Here is a 21,264-nt window from a genome sequence, read left to right as displayed (position 1 = left end):
TTTTCATTAAAAAGAAAAAATTGATGATTCAAATACTATAAGCTAATATAAATAATTCAATTTGATAGCACAAGCATTTTAAGTTATTCTTTTTGTTAAGGATCCGATTTTGCTTTTAAGGCCCTGTTTGAATAATTATAATATAATTCTTTGTGCACCCCATGCGGTATAAAAAATCGCACACAGTGTGCAATGATTGGATCACACACGGGTTGGAGAGGTGGTAGAGAACAAAGAGATCAGACCCATACATGATCCAATCATTGTGCACGATGTACGATTTTTTGCACCGTACACGATGCACAAAAAATTTTATATAATTATATTTGATTTGATTGAAAATTTTATAAAAATCGAATTTATTGGTCCATCTAGATTTTCAAAAGTAAGTCCAAATTCATTTCATTAGAAATTTTTTGTGCACCGCGGGTGGTGCGTGCATGTACAAATTCATTTGAGAAATTTTTTATGCATCGTAGGCGATGCAGAATGTATGTACCATCCATGATGATTAATTCACGTATAGGATCAGAATGCAGTGTATAAATTTTTTTTTTTCATTCAATCTTGTGTTTGAGCTAATTATCATGAACGACCCGTATGGTGCAGCACCGCATGTGGTGCATAGAGACTTTCACTTCGTTCAAATCTTGACTTTCAAACTTTAGGACAGATTTTATTCTTTCTACAGGTTTTTGGTTGATGCGGAGTCATGATTACATGGATTATCCAATCCACGAATTTTACAGAATTTTTAATCCAATCCCGTAAAAATATCTAAACAGACACTAAGTAATATTTTATTCTAATTTTTTATGTCAATTCTGTGAGGCTAAATATTTTATTTTATAAATTCAATAACTTTTCGATGGTACCGTCCAACGGCATCTAATAGAGGGTGACAACATGTGTAATATGCTAAAAGGATTGAATCCGAGAATACATATATAAATTATATTTTTGCAGAAATAAATATATAATTGAAAATTTTTAGAAAAATATATACAAAAATCTCTATAAAAAAAATCTCGTTCTATAACCTCTCAACTGGGTCGCTGGGGTAACCCAAACCTGACGCGAACCAAGTTCTTTCGGGTTGGGCCCCGGGGTCGATTTCCTTGCGCCCTTCCCATGTCCATCATTCTTCTCTCCATTCCCCGCTGTTCGTTTCTCCTGATCTCTTCTCCCACCCTCGTCACACCGCCGCCGCGGTCGGTGGAGCTCCGCCGCCCCTCCCTCTCGATCGGACCGCAGCCATCCTTGCCGGATCACTGGTAATCCTTCGTGGGCTCCTCCTATCCTCTATTCTGTGTGCTATTCCCTCTTCTGCCGTGCTCTCCTTGTTCTCGATCTCTATATAAGTTAAAGCCTAATCCCTAAACCTAGTCCTCGAAATCCTAGTAGCTGGAAATGAGCTGCTTTGCGCGATTCCTAGGTTAGTGGCGTGAGGTTATACCCTAGGCCTTCTTCTTTTAGTCGTCTAAGCAATGGGATTTGTCACATAAAAAGGTTCTTTTTTTTCTTTGCTTTTATTTTCCTTTTTAGGATTGCTTCGGTTTAATCAATCTTCTTATATTTGGTGCCGTTTTGTTCTTGATATTACTATTTAGAAAGTAAATTTCACCATCAGTTTTGTTAGCAAAAATTTATTTCCTTTTGTTAGATTAGCTTGATCAAGGTATCAAGAAAAAAGAGGAAAATAAAGTTTTTCTAGAAGAATCAAATAGTGTTGTTGCTAGAGAGTGAGTTCTCATCGCCAAATGTGCTGGTTTTTTTGAAAAGGACTTGTGTCGACTTGCAAAACCTAGCTTTGTTAGGGTTCGTTATTCAACTAAAAAGTTCCTTTTTCTTGGGATTATAAATTCTTGACCCCCTCTTGTTTAACGTATCCTGCCATGATTAGATAAAGGTTATATGAATAACACTGCTTCATATTTTTGGTTGCTGTGACCAGAGTTAAAAATAAAAGAAGATAAGAAAAGAGGGGAAAAAAGAAGTTTTAGTTGAGCTAATTAATCCTTTGAGCAACTTAGAGTGCTAATTATTCTGTCAGTAGCTTCTGCTTAATCCTGATGGCTCTTTGAATGCTCTTCCTTTGCTCTCTTATGCTTGCACTAATTACCCTTTGTTCTCAATTTCGCTTGCCTTTCTAGAATGAGCATCCCCTGTGTATCTCTTTAATGGGGTCTTTCCTTGTACAAGGTATTAGAAGTACCATGTTATGCCCTTGTCCATATGCATTTTTTACCTGAAAGATGAAATTTGCAGAGTGTTGTTCTTTGATATGATGGAAATATGGTGCCATGAATTTGGTTGGTACTGATCATTTTTGTACTGTTATTGTGTAGGTGAGCTATTATTGTAATGTAATTGAGTCTTTCTTGTCTTCATGCCGTTCTCCTGCCTGTTTGTTTTACTTTCTGGTGTAAATTTTACTTTCATTTTTACAATAACTATGTTTATGTTGGTGCTTTCAGGTCTGCAATTAATTGAAAGAGTCAGTAAGATTGCCTGGCTATTAATAGCTTCTGAATTCTATACACACCCTGCATTGTTGGTGAGCCATACTCATTGATGGATCGGCAAGCTCATGAATATGCAGCAGCAATGGCCTTTGCTCAGCAGCAACAACAGGCCAGCATGCAACAGCAACAGCAGTTTGGTTTCCACCCACAACCTCAACAATTCCCTCACCAAGTACATGCCCCGCCCTTCTTGGCCCCTCATCCCTCACTTCAACAAATTCCTCCCTACCATCGCCATGTGCCTCAGCAGCAGCAACTATATCCTCACCATCACCATCCTCTTCTTCATATTCAACAACAGCAACAATCACCACCGCCCTTTGCACCTCATCCACCCCCTCATCTCATATCCCCTTCCCCTTACATGCACCCATTTGATTCAGCCCCTCCCCCAGCTGTGCCTCCATCTGATCCTGAGCTCCACAAACGAATTGATAAATTAGTGGAATATGCTGCCAAGAATGGTCCTGAATTTGAAGCTATGATCCGTGAGAAGCAGCAGGACAACCCTGCTTACAGTTTCCTATTTGGTGGTGAGGGTCACAACTACTACAGATACAAACTCTGGCTCTCCACACGGCCACCTGGTTCAGCCTTCAATCCTTCCTTTCCTTCCTCATCTATGCCTGTGATGCCTTCATCTCACAATCCCATGTTAAATCCATCTCCCCTAAACCCTCCACCCATGGGAGCTGGTGGTGCTCCAGGTTCTATGATGGGAACACCTCAATTGCACCAGCCTTATCCACCCTATTACGATCAGCATCAACAACCTCCACACCCCCAACCGTTCATGGGCCAAGCTCGAGCTGATTATGAGCCTTCAACAAGATCTTTCAAGGGCCTATCAGGACCACTTCCATCCGATGTTGCAGCTGAGCTTAACAATGTGCTGAGTAATCTCACAGGTACTAAAGAATCAATTAAGGGAGCCAAGATGTGGTTTATGCAAAGATCACCATTTGCACCGGCTCTGGCTGAAGCCCTCAGAGATAGGATTTTTGCTCTAGATGATTCAGAGAGGCAACTGCACATCATTTTCTTGGCCAATGATATTCTTTTTGACAGGTCCTTCTTTCCCTTCTCCTTTTCTTTATGCAATTAACATGTAGCTGGAGTTGCTTAAGTTTTGATTTGTGTAACAGTACCATTTAATTTTCTTGATGATGACATGCAGCTCTTCTTGGATTTCCATTTGCTATCCACTTTTACTTTTGACAAATTAACGTTATATTTGTAATATCCAAAATTATGATATTTGATATTTGCTTTAATTTTCTATTACCTTCATTTAGCCATCAAGCGACTGAACCTATTGTGCTTGCATATGCTTGCATAATATTTGCTACATAACTGGTCACACAGTGAGGCTGCATATCTTGCTGCATATTGCTAAGTGGGCGCCCATATGGAGTGTAGCTGCATAGATTAACCACACATAGGGAGTGTAGTGCAGTCAGAAGATGAACTCTGCATATGTGGCCACATATACCGCTTCTTAAAATGGTGGATGAACTATTACTAGTTGCAGATTGTCCTTATATCAATCTCATTCAGAATTTGAAGTAGGCCACTTTTTCTTGGTTCCAAATCTGTTATGGTAGGTCCGAGGGTCTTTAGATAATTTTCTAGATTCAATAATTATTACTTTTTCCTTTGGAGACATACTCTGGGAATCTATTACCAGGGTTGAGCCCTGATCCTCCCTCTAGTAGAAAGGGATGGCAAACAGCTGATATAAGGTTGGTTGGGCAATAATTACCACCTTTAATCCTGATATAAAGCTTCTTTCATGACTAGCCTTTGGGATGGGGATGAAAGAGAAGAAAAAAAATAAGAGAGGAGAGAGAGAAGGGTTGAAGAGAGGGATGTTGAACTAACACATTTTTTTTGCATTTGGGAATAAGCATAAAATTCTAATTTTCTAGTCTCACAGACACCTGAATAGTACTGCAGGACGGTCCTAATGAATTTGCAACATTCCTAGCTCAAACTATCATACAACTGGGCTCTTTTGATTTAAGTGTATTAGAAATGAGATTCTAAATCAACCAAAATTTTGACTTCCTGAGTCAAAATGTATTTCTCTGTCAATCAAGATTTAGATCCTCAAAACTCTGAGGAGTTTTGAATTAGCTGTGGTTCTTTCAACACTTTATGAATTTTTAACACTTAAATAAATCTAAAATAAAAAAATAAAAATTAAAACAACCAAGCATCATATTTTCATTATTTGCTTCTTATTGTGGATCTTGCTGTGACATCACTAAAATGAACTCTTGTCTTTATGCCTGATTTTGCATTTCCACAATTTGACGGGACTAATCTGCACCACTTTCAATTTGACAATTGACTTTTGGCTGCACCCAATCTAGATCTAGGGTACAAGTTCACTAATATAGAGTTGAATGAAACTGCTGGAGTGAAAATGGACAGGTTATATTATTGGATATCCTTGCCCTATGATTCTCAACTCAATGGTTACATCTTGTCATGGAACATCATGCTAATGAGTGCGATCAGGGATCAACTGTTGGGTATTAAATGAGTGATCCATTAGCAATCCTCGATTCTTCTACTATGACATCTTGAACAAGCTGATCTTCAGTTGATGGATATTCAATCATATAATCTTTAAGTCATATGACTTCAATAGCACAATCAATGACTCCTAGATTTCAACCACCGGGCCTTCAATTGCTTGGCTTCTTGTGCATAGATGACCATTGGTGTTTTGCAGTGGATGGCCTTAGTATTCTACTTCTAGCATCATTATATCATCAGTTGATCTAGTACTGGACTCTTAATACCAATGAAGTGGGATTAGCGGCATTTTTTTTCTCAAAGGCTTAGGGCATGTTTGGTGTTGCTTCTGCTTTATAAAAGAGAAGGAGAAGCTAGAAGCAAGGTTTTCTATCTTCTCTTAGAAGCACATTTAAATTTTCTTCTTGTAGAAGCATTTTTCTGGTACTATTATCAAACACATATTTTTCAAGAAGTGCTTTGTTATTTTAAAAATTACAAAGCACTTTTTGAAGCTATAGCAGACACACATGTAACCTAATTGATTTAATTAAGAACAACTGTATCTAAACATAGCTATGCCTCAATATTTTTTCCCTTTTCTTTTTATTAGCCACTTCCATGCACTCTTGTCTTGTGGCTTTCCATGTCCTTGACATGTAATTGTGGACAACCACACTATTCAGCCTTTGGAATGATGTAGCTGATTGCACTATGAAGAAAGGGTTATGTAGTTTGGCTTTGATACCCAACTAATGTAGCCTGAGGAATAGGGTTATGTGGTTCTGCTTAGAGAGAGAATGAAGCAAGAAAACAAGAGGTGGAGAAGAAGAAAAAGAGGAAGAAAAGAGTTATGATAAATTACCACATCATTTTTCCAATGTATGATGATCCATCTCAAGGTACAATTTTCAGCCCTTATATCCTTTTGTAAAAGAAAAGAGTTAAATGCATCAAAATGTAATTCCAATAAGTGCAAAACTTTTCTTAGCTGACCTACTACCTGATTAGGAGCATTCTGATTTCTGTCTATAAAAGATTTTACTCCAAACCAGTGAAAATACTTAGTTTCCTGATCAATTAAATTTTGAACTCCCGAATTTGAGAAGTTTTCGACTACTTAAGACTCTGCAAGCACCTTCCTAAATTTCAGATTTCAAATAAATCCAAAAATATTGAAATTAAAATAATTTAGAATCTAATTTACATATTTGTTATGGTTTAACCTATATAAGGCATATCTGACTGATGGAATTCCTTTTGCCATTGCCTTCCATCCATGGTTGCTTCCTGTGCTCTCCTGCAAAGCAATATTTGTGTATATTGGCCAAGGTATCTGCATATCTTACCAGGTTTAGAATTCATTGCTCTCCTATGTCAGTCAAAATAAACCTAGGATCTTGGTTCATCCCGGTATTGTCCACCTACCTGCATAAGTGAAATATCTGATATTAAAAGCCTTCACTTCTGTGAACTGTTCAATGGACATACAGAGAAAGCTAATAGTTCTTGTAGGAATCATCAGGGACAGGTAGCGATCCTGTCCTGGAAGACCATCACCCATTCCAGTTTGCTAATTGCTTTATTTAGGCACATTGGAATCAACTGGATAACATGCAAAAATATTTAATATTTTTTTGCGGAGGTGTAAACGTGAAGAAATAGAGGTGCTACAGGTTCGTGATGGTAACTACAGTAGGAACTTTTGTGGTGCTTCTCCTAAATTGATTCACAGTTGCAATTTGCTGTATGGTCTTTATAGTTTTCTGTTTTGGTATCTTTATCCCCATTGCTGTTTCTGCTAAATTTCTAGCTATAATTAGTGAATAGTGCAGCCTTATTGTTCATATTACAATTTTGAGCTAGCTGCGCTTGTGTCTTTATCCCCAATGCTGTTTCTGCTAAATTTCTAGTTTATAGTAGTGAATAGCATGGCCTTATCATTCATATTATAACTTTAAGTTTGCTATCAGCCCATTTAGATTGTGCATGATGTAATTGGCCATGCTAGCAGCATCTTTACACTGCTATTCCAATTCCAGCATTAACAATTCTCAAATGCATAGTTTTCTGTGCGTCATTTTTTATAAAAAAATTTTTGTTTGAGTTTGGATAATTGAAATCAAATTACAACAGAATTTTGCACAATGGGGATTTATCATCTTTTTTAATGTTGTATTTCCTCCCTTGCAAGTAGACTTTACAATTATTGTATGCTTCTCAGTTTAACATGGCCAAACTGATTTCCCTCCTGATTAACTGTATCAGAGGTGGCCTTTCACTTTGTTTGCCACCCACTGTCAATTTTATTCTTGCTAGTGGTTGTCTTGACATCAGCCATACTGTTCCAGCTTGCAGCGGCGGATGAATCCTCAAGATCTTGATAATGAGGCTCTGGCATTTAAACCTGTACTGGGATCCATGCTTGCGAGGATTTACGATAATCCACATAACAAAGATTCTAACCAGTCACGGTTGGAGAAGATTTTACAGTTCTGGGCTTCGAAGGAAGTTTATGACAAGGAAACTATTGCTATCCTTGAAAATGAGATGACAGGTGGAGCACCTTTGCGTTCAACAACACAGAGAGAATCTTCAGATCCCACAGGTCTCTCTCTCTCTCTCTCTCTCATGTGCTTGCTCAACATGTTTCTGCACGCAGAACATCTGTGAGCTTTTCAGAGCTTATTTTTCCCCAGAATTGTTTTAGTTTCTTAGCTTTAATCAAGCCTTGAGTGAACCAAAACTTGAGCATGCTTGTGATTTCCCTGACCTTTTTTTGATAAGCATTCGGTGAGGTTCTTCACCTATTAACTTACCAAGCTTTTTGATGGACCACTTCAAAAATTGATCACGTACAGTACGTCCTTTATGAATAGCCTCTCAGAGCACTATGGTCATTGCACCTAAAATTTCACTAAATTTTTCATGCAAAATCATGTTTTAGCAACTTGTATAGGTAAGCCATCTGAGGGATGTACACAGTTTAAGAGAAGTTGATTGATTTGAGTGTGGTAAACTGAGCTAGTGACATCCTGGGTGAAAAAGCATTTTTTTTCCAAGTTTTGTATATCGTTGGTGGTGTATATGTAGCTTCAAGCCCTAACACCTTGCTGCATTTGTTTGTTCTGTCAAATGACCTTCTTAGTCCTGGAGCACTCTCCCTTGCCTAAGATTCCCATGCATCACTTGGACTGACGCACAGGTTCAGAAAAGCTGTTAGTTATAATGGTTGCAGGCTCCCCCACTCTATGCTCGAACTTTTTCTTTATGAGTGAGTTGATCTACCCTTTTGTACATTATCGTAAGGGCATAAGTTGTGTCAAGTGTTAATCCTGGTCATAATCATCATCTAAGAATATCCATGGAACACCACCTTTCCAAGTTCTAACTCAGATTCTCCCCCTAGCACGAGTTCAGAGGAGAGAGGTGCCAGCCAGTGACTGAAGTCCTCATGGCATGCGCCAAGGCGTAATGATTGGATGGTCAATAGTTATCAGTTATCTCTATGCAAATCTTGACTTCATTTTACAGAGACCTTGTAGATAGCATACAAAATAATTGCTAGTGTTATAGAGGATTTTATTCTTTTTGCTAATCATGCAACCATTTCATAGCTCTGAACACTTTGAAAACTTTTGTAATCTTCTGTTTTGACACTCTCTTGGCTCATGCATATTCCATGCCATCTTATGCAAAAGAGTCTTCTTTCCTACAAAATATGTTACTCCATTCTCATGCATGCTGGATATGTTACTATGTGATACCTTATAAAAGATCACCATTGTTTGGAGCCCTGCAGACCTACTTAAGCATGTACCTCTAATGATTACTATGGACTACAACTAGCAGTAGTGTGTATCTAAATCAACTTTGAGGAGTTTTATGGTTCTAAGCATTTTTTTTTTATCATAACACTCCAGGATTGCAACATATACCTCAACAGTGGCATCTAGATCAGCAGAACTCTTCACCAGGTTCCCTAGATCAACAGGAGATGGAGAAACGACTGCCTTCTGCATCAGCCCCACCATCCCAATTTGCACCACCTTTGTCTCAGCCATTCCTCACAAACCAATTACAGGCTGGCATTTACCCGCATGCTGCTACGAATTTGTTTCCAGGGACTGCACCAGTACAATCAAATGCCCCTATTGTGGCACAACCACCAATTTCTCACTTGCAACCCAATTCTGCAGCCAACATAACTGACCAAAGCCCCCCACCATATCCACTTTTTCCCCCTGGTCTCATTCCTGGCATGGTCAGGAAGATGCAGATTGGTAGTGGTGTTCCCTACTCTCCCATGAGCCCATTAGATATACCCACTGTGATTCCACCATCCACTGTGTCCCAGTCAGAGATTCTTGACAGAGTCTCAAAATTCTTCAAGGAAATTGGTGAGGTGAACCCATCCGAAGGGCCTATGAGATCATCCGAGTCAAATGATGAAGATGGTGAGTATGAACATGAGCCTCCTGTTCGCAAGGGAGGGGCTTGCATTCCTCCACCTCCTAACTTGCAGGTGGACCCAGAGACTGGAACTTATGCAGATGGGAGCGTGGATCGCAAACCAGGATCAAGCAGCTCAGGCCGGTTGGGACTGGGGGCTACTGCCAATCCTAATGAAGTGAGTCAATATGATGATGTCTATACTTCGTACCGCAAGCAGAGAAGCACCAGCTACCATTCTTCTATGAGTGCAAGAGCTGCAGCAAGGTGATGAGAAGATTCTCGTGCTCGATAGGATTTTCTGTTTTCTTTTTTCTTTTCCTCATCAGAGGTCAAGTTTCTATAATGCAAACCTGAATGTTGTTGGTTGTTAGGTTAACTTTGCTATTGAACTTTGCTTCCTTTGTTATGGAACCTTTTCCCCTGTGCAAGTATTATGATCAAGGAACAGGTTTTATTATCCTTTCCTAGTAACGAGCCCAAGATCAGGAGCCTTAGTTCATCTAGTTGGCTGTGGAATGCATAAACTTCCAATTTTTTGAAGGTGGTTTGCACTAATATAACGATCAACACGGCCAGAGTTTTGTTCAGTTTCAGTCATATTTCGAGGTCTCTAATAAAATGGTATTCTAATATCTGTAACGGGCATGGTCTGGATTGGTGTTTCATATACAAAGTGGACTAGCACTCAACCTCTGTATTGTGTCGTGAGGATTTAATTAATAATAATAATAATATTTTATATTAAAAATTATTTTCATCAATTAATTTTATGATTAATTTTTTTTTTTTTTAAAGATGATCTCTCAAATCAGAGAAAGTTATTGCATTTAGTATTATTTTTTTATTATATTATTTATATTTTTTATTTAAAAAATAAAAAATTTGACATGTGGTGTTGCAGGAGATTATCCTATAATCTTATGTATCAATATAAAATATTATCTTTAATATCTGTATATTATTTTATTATTATTATATAGATAGATAGATGGATTTTTTTTATCATATTATTTATATTTTTAAAAAATATAAAAGATAAAAAAATAAAATTTGACATATGATTTTATAAGAGATTATTTTATAATTTTATGTATAAAAGGTTGCTTTCATCAATTAATCCTATAATGAGATCAAAATGGTCTCTGATAGCTCTTCTTTCCAAAGATGGCTTTCCAAATTAGTGAAAATTGGTGTATTTGAAATTATTTTTTATCATATTATTTTTATTTTTTATTTAAAAAATATAAAAAATAAAAATAAAAATTGACACGTGACGTTACAGGAGATTATATTATAATCTTACATATCAACACGGAATGCCACTTTTAATACCTATATATTGTTTTACTATTATTATATAAATAGATAGATTTTTTATCATACTATTTATGCTTTTAAAAATATAAAATATTAAAAAAAATAAAACTTGATATGTGGCATTGCAGAAGATTATCCTATAATCTTACGTGCAACACAGAATGCTATCCCTAATAGTTGCGTATTGCTTTACTATTATTATATAGATTATATAGATAGATAGATAAATTTTTTTACATATTATTTATATTTATATTTTTTATTTAAAAAATATAAAAAAAAATTTAGACACGTGGTATTGCAAGAAATTATCTTATAATCTTATGTGTTAATATGAAATTCTATCCCTAATACTCGTATATTACTTTACTATTATTATATAGATAGATCTTACGTGTTAAAGGTTGCTCTCACCGATTAATGCCATGATGAGATCAAAAAGATTTCTGAAAGTTTTTTTTTTTCAAAGATGACCTCCCAAACTAGTGAAGATTGCTGTATTTAATATTATTTTTTTATCATACTATTTATATTTTAATTTTTTATTTCAAAAAAATAAAAAATAAAACTTGACACGTGGCATTATAGGAGATTATCCTACAATCTTGCATGTCAATACGAAATGCTATACCTAATACCCATATATTACTTTACTATTATTACTAGTACTCAACCTCCGCATTGCAGGGATTTAATTGATAATAATGATAATATTTTATATTAAATATTATTCTCACCAATTAATCTTATGATGACATCAAAAGGATCTCTGAGAATTTTTCTTTTCAAAGATGATCTCTCAAATCAATGAAGGTTGCTGCATTTGATATTATTATTTTATCACACTATTTATACTTTTATTTTTTATTTAAAAAATATAAAAAATAAAAAAATAAAATTTGATATGTGGCATTATAGGAGATTATCTTATAATCTTACATATCAACACGGAATATCACTCCTAATACTCGTGTATTGCTTTACTATTATTATATAGATAAATAAATTTTTTTATCATACTAATATATTTTTATTTTTTATTTAAAAAAATATAAAAAAATAAAATTTGACATGTAGTATTATAGGAGATTATCCTATAATCTTACATGTCAATATGGAATACCATCCTTAATATCCATGTATTACTTTACTATCATTATACAGATAGATATAGATAGATAGATTTTTTTTTATCATACTATTTGTGCTTTTATTTGTTATTTAAAAAATTAAAAAAATAAAATTTAACAAGTGACGTTGTGGGAGATTATTCTATAATCTTACGTGTTAGCATGAAATGCCACTCCTAATGTCCATGTATTGCTTTACTATTATTATATAGATATAGATAGATTTTTTTTATCATACTATTTATATTTATATTTATTATTTTTTATTTTAAAAAATAAAAAATAAAACTTGATATATGGTATTATGGGAGATTATTCTATAATCTTATATATCAATATGGAATACTACCCCTAATACCCATGTGTTGTTCTACTATCATTATATAGATAGAGTTTTTATCATACTATTCTACTTTTATTTCTTATTTCTTATTTAAAAAAAATAAAAAATAAAAAATAAAAATAAAACTTGACATGTGGTGTTGCGGAATATTATCCTATAATCTTACATGTCAATACAAAATACCACACCTAATATCTGTATATTGCTTTACTATTATTATATAGATAAATAGATTTTTTTAATCATATTATTTATATTTTTATTTATTATTTAAAAAATATAAAAAATAAAAAAAATAAAATTTGATACGTGCCATTGTGGGAGATTATCTTATAATCTTACGTGTTAGCACGGAATGTCATTCCTAATACCTATTGCCTTACTATTATTATATAGATCTAGATAGATTTTTTTATCATACTATTTATATTTATTATTTTTTATTTAAAAAATATGAAAAATAAAAAGAATTGATGTGTGGTATTGTGAGATATTATTTTATAATTTTACGTGTCAATATGGAATGTCATATCTAATACCCGTGTATTACTTTATTATTATTATATAGATAGATATAGATTGATACGTGGCATTGCAGGATATCGTTGTGGGAGATTATCCTATAATATTATATGTCAATACGGAATATCATCTCTAATATCCGTATATTGCTTTACTATTATTATATAGATTGATACGTGGCATTGTAGAAGATTATCCTATAATATTACGTGTTCCGTGTCACCTCTAATACCAATATATTGCTTTACTATTATTATATAAATATTTTTATTTTTTATTTAAAAAATATAAATAATAAAAAAATAAAACTTAACATGGGGCATTGCAAGAGATTATCCTATATCTTAATGTTAGCACGGAATGTCACTCCTATTATTCGTGTGTTGCTTTACTATTATTATATAGATATAGATAGATAGATTTTTTTTATCATTCTATTTATATTTATATTTTTTATTTTTTATTTAAAAAATATAAAAAAAATTAAAATTTGATATGTGGCATTGTATTGTAGGAGATTAATCTATAATATTACGTATCAACACAGAATGTCACCTCTAATACTCGTATATTACTTTACTATTATTATATAAATTGATACGTGACATTACGGGAGATTATCCTATGATATTATGATATTAATATCATCTTTGATATACATGTATTACTTTATTATTGTTATATAGATTTTTAACATATTTCATCCAGACACTCAAATTGTAGTTACTGGTCCCTCTTTTAATTGCAATATTAGTATAGAGGTTCAAATCAATTAACCTCCCATCAATGTAGACTAGGCGAAACCACCGGCTGTACATATTTGACTTTTAAATAAAATTACGGGGAAATACCTCTTTCAATCAAAAAAAAAAAAAAAAAAAAAAACCTAAAGCCTATCAGTAAAGGGCAGGAAACGGTGAAGCATGAGAGACTCGAAGCAGATGTTACTCTCCTTGCCTGCAATTTTGGGATTTCAGAATCCAACTAACATGAACATTGCGAGCCTTTTGGATTGTAAAACCTATGATCTCTACGGTCTCTTGGATTTCTCCTGCCTGACTTTTCAGATCTTTCCACGCTCAAGTGGGAGATATCACATGGATGCTTTGGTCAAGCGTCTCAAGAAGCTCTTCTGTGAATAAATCCAAAGCCTGGAAAAAGATCTCATGTCCTCTGAGGCCTCTGCAATCACCAGCCTTTGTTCTTTTCACTTTTGGCAAGGCCACATGGACATGTGCCCTCCGATGCATAGCCTATCTATGAGGCTTGTAGGCCAATCCAATCAAGACTCCAGTGTTCAAGGCATGCCTGTTTTCCTCCAAATTGGATTTTGTAAAAGTCGGAATAAACTTAGGAAGTGTTTAGTTGGGAGGAGTGGGATCTGAAATTGATGACTCCCATTCTAACTGTTTGATTGAAAAAAATCTCATTCTGATTTCGATTTCAAGATGGAATAGGAATTGCTCAATTTATATAAAACTCAATCCCTACTCTTCTTTATGGATTCAAATTTTCATTTCAATTTCGATTCCAATTCCCATCACCAACCAAACACTTCAAAAAATTTGACTATTTCCATTTTGCTTCCAAGCCATTCCGATTTTCTTTCCTATTTCAATTTTGATCACAAACCAAACACCTTTTTAGTACAATCATGGCTCAAAGATCATTAAAAGAACTCCAAAATTTGTAAGAGATATACATGTTCTTCCTTGAATTTCTTACTAGTGATAAAATCAGAAGTTGGATGGTTCAGCATCATCTGAAGTTTCTGCTGCTTCAGTTGTTTGCTGATCCAAATCTTAGAGGGGCCTTCTAGCAGCTTGCAAAGGAAACGACCAGACATAACATTTTAAATTCCTGTTGTTAGACATTTATACAACTTTTACATGAGATATAGTAATTATTAACACATTTTTTATATAAGAGCTTCACAACACAAATTAAACTGTCTAAAACGTAAAAGCTTTTACCCTTAACATGTATCACAATGCAGTTTAAGAAAATGTTGTTTAAGAAAATGCAGTTTAAGGTGGAATAACCCTACTGGTCAAATAATAGCTAACAAGGCTTTGAAGAATGTTGCTGCTAGAATAAGCACTTATCCAAACCCCAATGCAAATTGGCCTGTAAGTCACATAATGTTGCATCTACTTATCCAAGCCAATCCAGGACCAAAAATGCAGAAATTCAACTTCTGTTCTACACCATAATATCCAATTCACAGCAAAGTTACAGCCTTTATTGAACCCATCCAAATGCTATCGTTTCATAGAAACATGCAATACCGGGTTAAATTTAAGCATCCAGCGTTGCATAGGCTAGAATACTAGAACATAAATACCTTAACCAATTCCAGAAATTCAGTTAAAAAGCACATTCTTGACAATTGCTGTTCATTAAATTATTTCTTTATCCACAATTTTCAAATGTTACAGTATCAGAATGAAAGGCTGCCACTAAATCAAATCAAAATCATGAAGCTTGGATGGATTATCATGCCATAAAGCTTGGATTTTTACGCAAAGCAAGTAGATCTTCAGACTCATTTTGTCTAGCAAATTTTGATTGAATAAGTTAATAGAACCTTGTAGCTGTTCCTCTTCAGCTTCTGCTTCTCATGTTGATGCCACTAACAAGTTTCAACCACTAACAAGTTTCAACCAGTTTGCACAACCATGCTTTCAAATTTCCTGTTGGTTGAGCTTTTCCAGATCCACCATGACATCGAGCCCCATGTTTAACAAAGAGGTGACCATTGCAGGGATGTCAGTTTCAAAGGATTCAGCTAATGTATGGCCAGCGCATGCAAAAAGAGGTGCAGAAATATTAATGGGACAGCAGGAAGGGGGAAATTTAAATGCTGTCACAAGTTACCAGTCGGCAATTTTTCCAGAAAAAACTGTGACTACTAAAAAGGAGTAGCATAGAAAAGTTAACAGCAATATTTGAAACTAACAAGAATATAGAGGATATACAACAGAGCTTGAGAATGAAAAGGATCCACATGAACATGGCATGATATCATGATACACAAACAATTCAGAATAACCTTCTTGTCTTCTTTCTTCTATCTCTTTATCACCTCCGGTGGCCATTCACCAATGACTTGGGTAAAGACTGGGTACGGTAAAGGAAGTCATCCACAAACAAAGCCATGTACGACTTGCCATAATCCACTCAGAAGAAAGAAAACCTAATTACATGTTATGCAAAATCTTTATACACAAAATCTATCATAGATCTTACTAGTTCCAATCGATGCACTGCAAGGGACAAAACATTGTGATGCCCGTGGTATAAACTTCCTATGAAAGATTATTTTTGGGATTCAACCAACAGGAATTCAAGTCACGTTGCAAAAATAAATCTGGGATATTTGTTGAATGGACCCTTCATGGTTGGAGGAAATTTTGGAAAGATGAATTACTCTATGCTTTGCATATAGGGTAAGAGCGCACTGTTCTTCATCCAAGCTTTACTGGTGAAGCTGATCGCAGCCCAACTTGAACCGACACTTCAAGAAGCAAGCTATTCTCTAAGATACATCACTCTTATAAAATCTGCATCAGTTTTGCAGATTGTCTGGGCCATTCATGGATGGGAACCTACAAGATAGAGGGCAAGAGACGCACATGAGCATTATGATTAAAGCCAAACAAAAAAAGATGAGGAAGAACAAGACAGAAGAAAGAAAAAATGATTCTTGCTGCAGGAAAAACCACCAAGCTACCAGCTTCCACAATATCCTTTGTGACAGAGGTATTTGCTGCTAGTCCAACCGGATACCCAAGACAGGATCATGAGCAAATCAGTTCAGACTGTCATGGAATTGTAACAAGGCCAAAATAAGACAACTCAAGAATTCCCTACAATAGGATAAAAACACATTCTGATTAGAAATGCATGCTGGATGTGCTTTATGGACTTTGCAGTGGTGCTGTCACGTATCAATACTTTCATGTTTGTGAATTAAGAACGCATCACCCTCCCTGTGGATAACCAGACCACAATGTTACAGAAGCATGGGAAACTTCTCCAGAGGTGTTAATAGGTACTGTGGAGCTGCAGAGACTTGATCATGACCTGATGCTGAATTAACTAAATCCAGGCCAGCAAAGCTGGGCATGCTCATCATTGTATCAGGATCAAACCCACTGTTGAATAAGCAGTTCCAAAGTTCCATGGGTGGATACAAATGTATTGGGTCAAAACATGCCGAACGTGATAAAACCAGACCAAATTACATCCCTGTATCTTCCTCTGAGTTATATCCTCATGATCAAGTAGTGCAATCCAAAACTATGTCCACCCATCTAATGTTCTCAACGTTTGATGTTATAGCTTTACTGAATAACAATGGTTCTTTGCATTTCCAAGGAGTTCTGACTTTAAAGATCACAAGCTGCATGACTGAAATCATGACTATAACCATCATGGACAAGCCTGGATCATTTTTCCTTAACAATTCATATGACAGAACCTCTGGTCAAATTGCACACAAACTCCCAAAACAACAAGCAGCCAATCGTAAAAGATTGAAACATAAGGAGGTATGAAGGGAACTACCATCATAACAAATTTATAATTCTTCTTATGGAGTCAGCAATTGTACAAGTACATTAAAACCAGACTGTTGGATTTGGTTGAATACCTTTGAAGCAAAGGAAAAATGATCTTGTAAAGCTACCTACCTCCATAAGCTAAAACCTAAAGAAGAATGTAAGCATCCCACCAATTTAAGAAACCCAATCAGAATGAAGAATTTAGATATCTCAGTATCTCCTTCTATTAATCAACTCCAAGAGCTTCTTCTAAGCCTTGATCCTCCCGACAGCGCTCCGGTACCCATCTTGTGATCGTTCGCTCCTCAACAATGAATTCTTCCAAACAATTCAGCGAATTCCTATCACTTCCATATCTTCTAACCGTAAGAACTAACAGTGTCTTTGCAACAGAGCCACAGACTCGAAGGGTGCAATGCAGGTCAGACCACACCCTCAACCGACCACTGCTTGCATCGCCATCACCATCTGCAACCACAAGCACTGCATACTCTGAATGAACAAGAGCCGGGTGATGACGGTAAGCCACATAGTCCACGCCATACTGAATCCCCGAGCGAACAACCCAGTTCTTGGAACGAAGATGAAAATATGCTTTGTAAAACTCAGGAAATGCTTCCCTATTAGATCTGAAGTGATCCCATAACTCCATTTCACTCATGCAGGTTTCGTTGTCTCTCGAGACCTTAAGGCATTTTAAAGCATGACACAGATAGAAAGCCTCCTCTGGACCTAATTGGAACCATTGTTTGCCCTTGTTAGAGGTAACAATTCCTCGGCCAAAGGAGGCCTTACTTAGAAGATCAGCCAATTCCAGTCCAGCTTCAAGAAGAATGTCGCAGCCAGAGAGCATTGCATATGTCTTTGATTGGGTAAGAGAGACTTGAAGTTGAGTTACTATTTCCGACATAGGATTTGCATGGGCTATGTCTGCGAAAGCTTTCCCCTTCCATCTCGGCCGACCTAACTCCATGGAGAATAATGTGCGAAAAACGGATCCAATTGGGTGAAATTCCTGATAATGAAGAATGGCATGGAAGAAGAAATATATCAGCAACAATCTCCCCTAGAGTAGCATAATTAATCAAGAAAATAACAGGTTCATTTGGACTAGTGTGGTTTAGTTGGACATGAACGCTTGCCGGGCCCGGGCTCTACCTTCGCCCTCCTCCGCCGCATCCTCTCCCTCCCCACTCCCGACGGCCTCCCCTTGCCCTCCGCCTCCTCGCCGCCCCCGCCCTTAAGCTCCTGGTCGCCGCCCTCTGCCGCTCACACCGCCGCAACTCGCACAAAATCCCTTTGAGAAAAACCCCAAATCGGAACCTAAGAAACCCCTCCTATCTCCCTCAGGTGCTCTCCTTCCCACACAGATCTCCGAAAAAAAAGAATGAAATGAAAAGAAAACGAAGCGAAAAGGGGAAAAAAGGCTTGAAGCAGCCGAACAAGAAAGCTTAGACGATCGGGAGGGGCTTGTGTTTTGTGGCTATGTATAACAGTTTAAACGTATAAATATATATATCGATCAATTTAAAAATAGATGCAACTGTAGCTTATTGGTTAAGGCAGTCACAAGTTTCAGAGTTCACGTCTTCATAACTTATAATTATTTTTAATTATGATGATTAATATAAAATTTTGATAATGATAAATTTGTTATTTAAAAAAAAAAAAAAGAGATCTTGAATTTTATTTTATTTTTTGATTATAAATACTAAAAATTTATTATTTCAAAAATAAAAAGAGATCTTGAGTTTTAATTTATGATTATAAATTCTAGACATTCAAATTTATGATTATTTTTTAATTATGATGATTAATATAAAATTTTGATAATAATAAATTTATTATTAGAAAAATAAAGAAAAATTTTAAATTTTATTTTATTTTATTTTTTGATTATAAATACTAGGCATCCAAACATGCTCTTAATAAATTTAAGATATGCACATAAACTAGCATCTGAAGCACAAAATTAATTCTATAAGGAAAAGCAATTTATATTAAACTTATTGTTGCTTTGCTGATGTGGCAAAAAAAATCGAACATTTTACTCTCAGTTGTAATAAAATAGGTAAAATCTAATTTTGCATAACAAGTTGTCAAAAGCAGAAAAGGCTGTTCTTGATACAACTCAATTTTCTAATTTTAGAGCTTATTAGGATGTTTATATAAAAAGGGGTCTGGTATGGTATGTAGCATTATGTCTGGATAGCCCATAGCTTAGGCAATCATTGTTGTCTCTCTGCAAATGAATTTCTAATAACTAATTTCTAATAAACCAATAGAGAAGAAACAATCAAATTATATTCTTGAGATCTTCATATTAAACAATCAAATTATATTCTTGAGATCTTCATAGTTGTTCAGGCTTCGATAATGATCTGATTTATAAAATGATGTGACTTGCAAACCATTGTGCCAGTTTTCCCTTCAGGAAGATTGGAATCAAAGTTTGGACATAACCTTAAAATTGATATATTTTTTGTCCTTGACAAGTCTAAATTTCTTGTAAAGTTTTACTTTTAGCTATTATCCCTCCTTTTTATCAAGTGTTCCTTATAAATGTTGTTATGGATCTATGAGATGATCAGTGAGACTGAATCACATACTTCAGATGGAAAACCCATGTCATCTATCGACATGTATTTAATCCAATCACATTCCAGAATGGGATTGAGAATGCATCCAATAATTCTTCCAATTGATCATATTAGAGGACATCACATTCCAGAATGGGATTGAGAATGCATCCAATAGTTCTTCCAATTGATCATATTAGAGGACATCAAAACATGGTAATCACAAGTCATACTCTGTTATCAACAATTACTTTCGCCCATTTTTTGAAACTGCTAAATCTTAACGTAACCCAAAGAAGAGGTAAACAGATCACAACCACACACTTTGTCCATGAATCTGATGGAAAACTGATTGGATCCAAATACCCCACAGAGAAAAAATAATCAAAGAGAGAATAAAAGATTAAAGATCAAGATGGAGAAGAAACACAAAAGACTTTCTGAAAAAAAGGAAAAAAGGATGGGCACTCAAAAAGCTAGATGTATGTGGCGTTTCCAGGATCAAATGGCACGGATGGAGAAGCCATAGATCAGGATGACCACAAGAACCTAAATATAGCGCCCGAGCCATTATACCAGGAGGAACTTGTTCTCCCCCAGAATTGGTAATGGACGCATCTCCATTCCATTTCCATTCACATATTACCAAGATTATGTATAGATAAATTATGAAATAATAGGATTTGCATATTAGATGTAAAAGAAATAAATAACAAGATTAAAAGACTATCCTCATGCCTATAATCTAAATAACAAATACTAACTACAATAGATCAGCGATGCATTTTGATGTCCAATAAAATCTATAAAAATTGAGAAAAAAGACCAACCGAGATTTAAAATATTCATGAAAAGAAAACAAAAAAGAAGATTTAAAAAATATTATTAGAATATGATGTTAGAAGTACCGAAAGATCACTATGAATGGATTAATTTTAAATAGGAAAAAGAAATATTTCTTCTGAAAAAAAGAATGAATCTTACAGAGTCGAGAGCTCAGACAGCCAAGGGGTAGTCTTCAACCACTGGTACAAAAGACCAGGTATCAGAAACTCTAGTCCACATAAAGCCTCATCACAGCATCCTAAACTAAACTAATAGTAAAAATCAAAACCAAATAACCAGAAACTGAAACATTTTCAGGGAAAAAAGGGAAAAATTTAAAAAAAAAGAAAAGAGAAGAGAAGAGAACCCACAAAAAGAAAGGAGAGAGAGCCTGCTACGAAAACGCTAAAAGAAAGAATCCACTGATCAATCGATCAAGAGACTTTGAGAGAGAGAGAGAGAGAGAGAGAGAGAGCGAGG

General features: G+C 35.4%; 2 protein-coding genes and 2 non-coding genes across 7 annotated transcripts; 1 reads left to right on the top strand and 3 right to left on the bottom strand.

Annotated features, from left to right (window-relative positions):
* The first annotated feature begins 1,129 nt into the window (after positions 1 to 1,129).
* LOC105052649 (uncharacterized) lies at positions 1,130 to 9,960 on the top strand. Its single transcript, XM_010933534.4, has 4 exons — positions 1,130 to 1,274; positions 2,478 to 3,593; positions 7,400 to 7,656; positions 8,972 to 9,960. The coding sequence occupies exons 2-4, from the start codon at positions 2,575 to 2,577 to the stop codon at positions 9,769 to 9,771; spliced, it is 2,076 nt and encodes a 691-aa protein (XP_010931836.1). The 5' UTR covers positions 1,130 to 1,274; positions 2,478 to 2,574; the 3' UTR covers positions 9,772 to 9,960.
* A 5,742-nt stretch (positions 9,961 to 15,702) lies between these two features.
* On the bottom strand, positions 15,703 to 21,264 carry LOC105052648 (probable tRNA-splicing endonuclease subunit Sen2). 4 transcript variants are annotated; one of them, XR_002165552.3, is made up of 3 exons: positions 18,539 to 19,038; positions 16,549 to 18,395; positions 15,703 to 16,423 (listed from the first exon to the last, which is right to left on the bottom strand). XR_002165552.3 is itself a non-coding variant. In XM_010933532.4 (3 exons), the coding sequence occupies exon 3, from the start codon at positions 18,351 to 18,353 to the stop codon at positions 17,607 to 17,609; it is 747 nt and encodes a 248-aa protein (XP_010931834.1). In that variant the 5' UTR covers positions 18,354 to 18,395; positions 20,944 to 20,984; positions 21,156 to 21,264; the 3' UTR covers positions 15,703 to 17,606. The 4 variants fall into 4 exon arrangements, 3 of the variants coding, with proteins under 3 accessions (XP_010931834.1, XP_010931833.1, XP_010931835.1); XM_010933532.4 differs by lacking the exon at positions 18,539 to 19,038 and adding exons at positions 20,944 to 20,984; positions 21,156 to 21,264 and having other exon boundaries at positions 15,703 to 18,395; XM_010933531.4 differs by having other exon boundaries at positions 15,703 to 18,395.
* Positions 20,438 to 20,566, bottom strand: LOC114914605 (small nucleolar RNA snoR80). Its single transcript, XR_003802087.1, has one exon. It is a non-coding gene; the product is annotated as a small nucleolar RNA snoR80 (small nucleolar RNA).
* Positions 20,948 to 21,046, bottom strand: LOC114914602 (small nucleolar RNA Z157/R69/R10). The gene has a single exon (XR_003802084.1). It is a non-coding gene; the product is annotated as a small nucleolar RNA Z157/R69/R10 (small nucleolar RNA).

The sequence above is a fragment of the Elaeis guineensis genome, chromosome 10 (genome assembly GCF_000442705.2).
Source record: "Elaeis guineensis isolate ETL-2024a chromosome 10, EG11, whole genome shotgun sequence".
Taxonomy (NCBI): Eukaryota; Viridiplantae; Streptophyta; class Magnoliopsida; order Arecales; family Arecaceae; genus Elaeis; species Elaeis guineensis.
The sequence above is the reverse complement of the archived record's forward strand: the minus strand, read 5'-3'. Positions and strand labels throughout refer to the sequence as shown.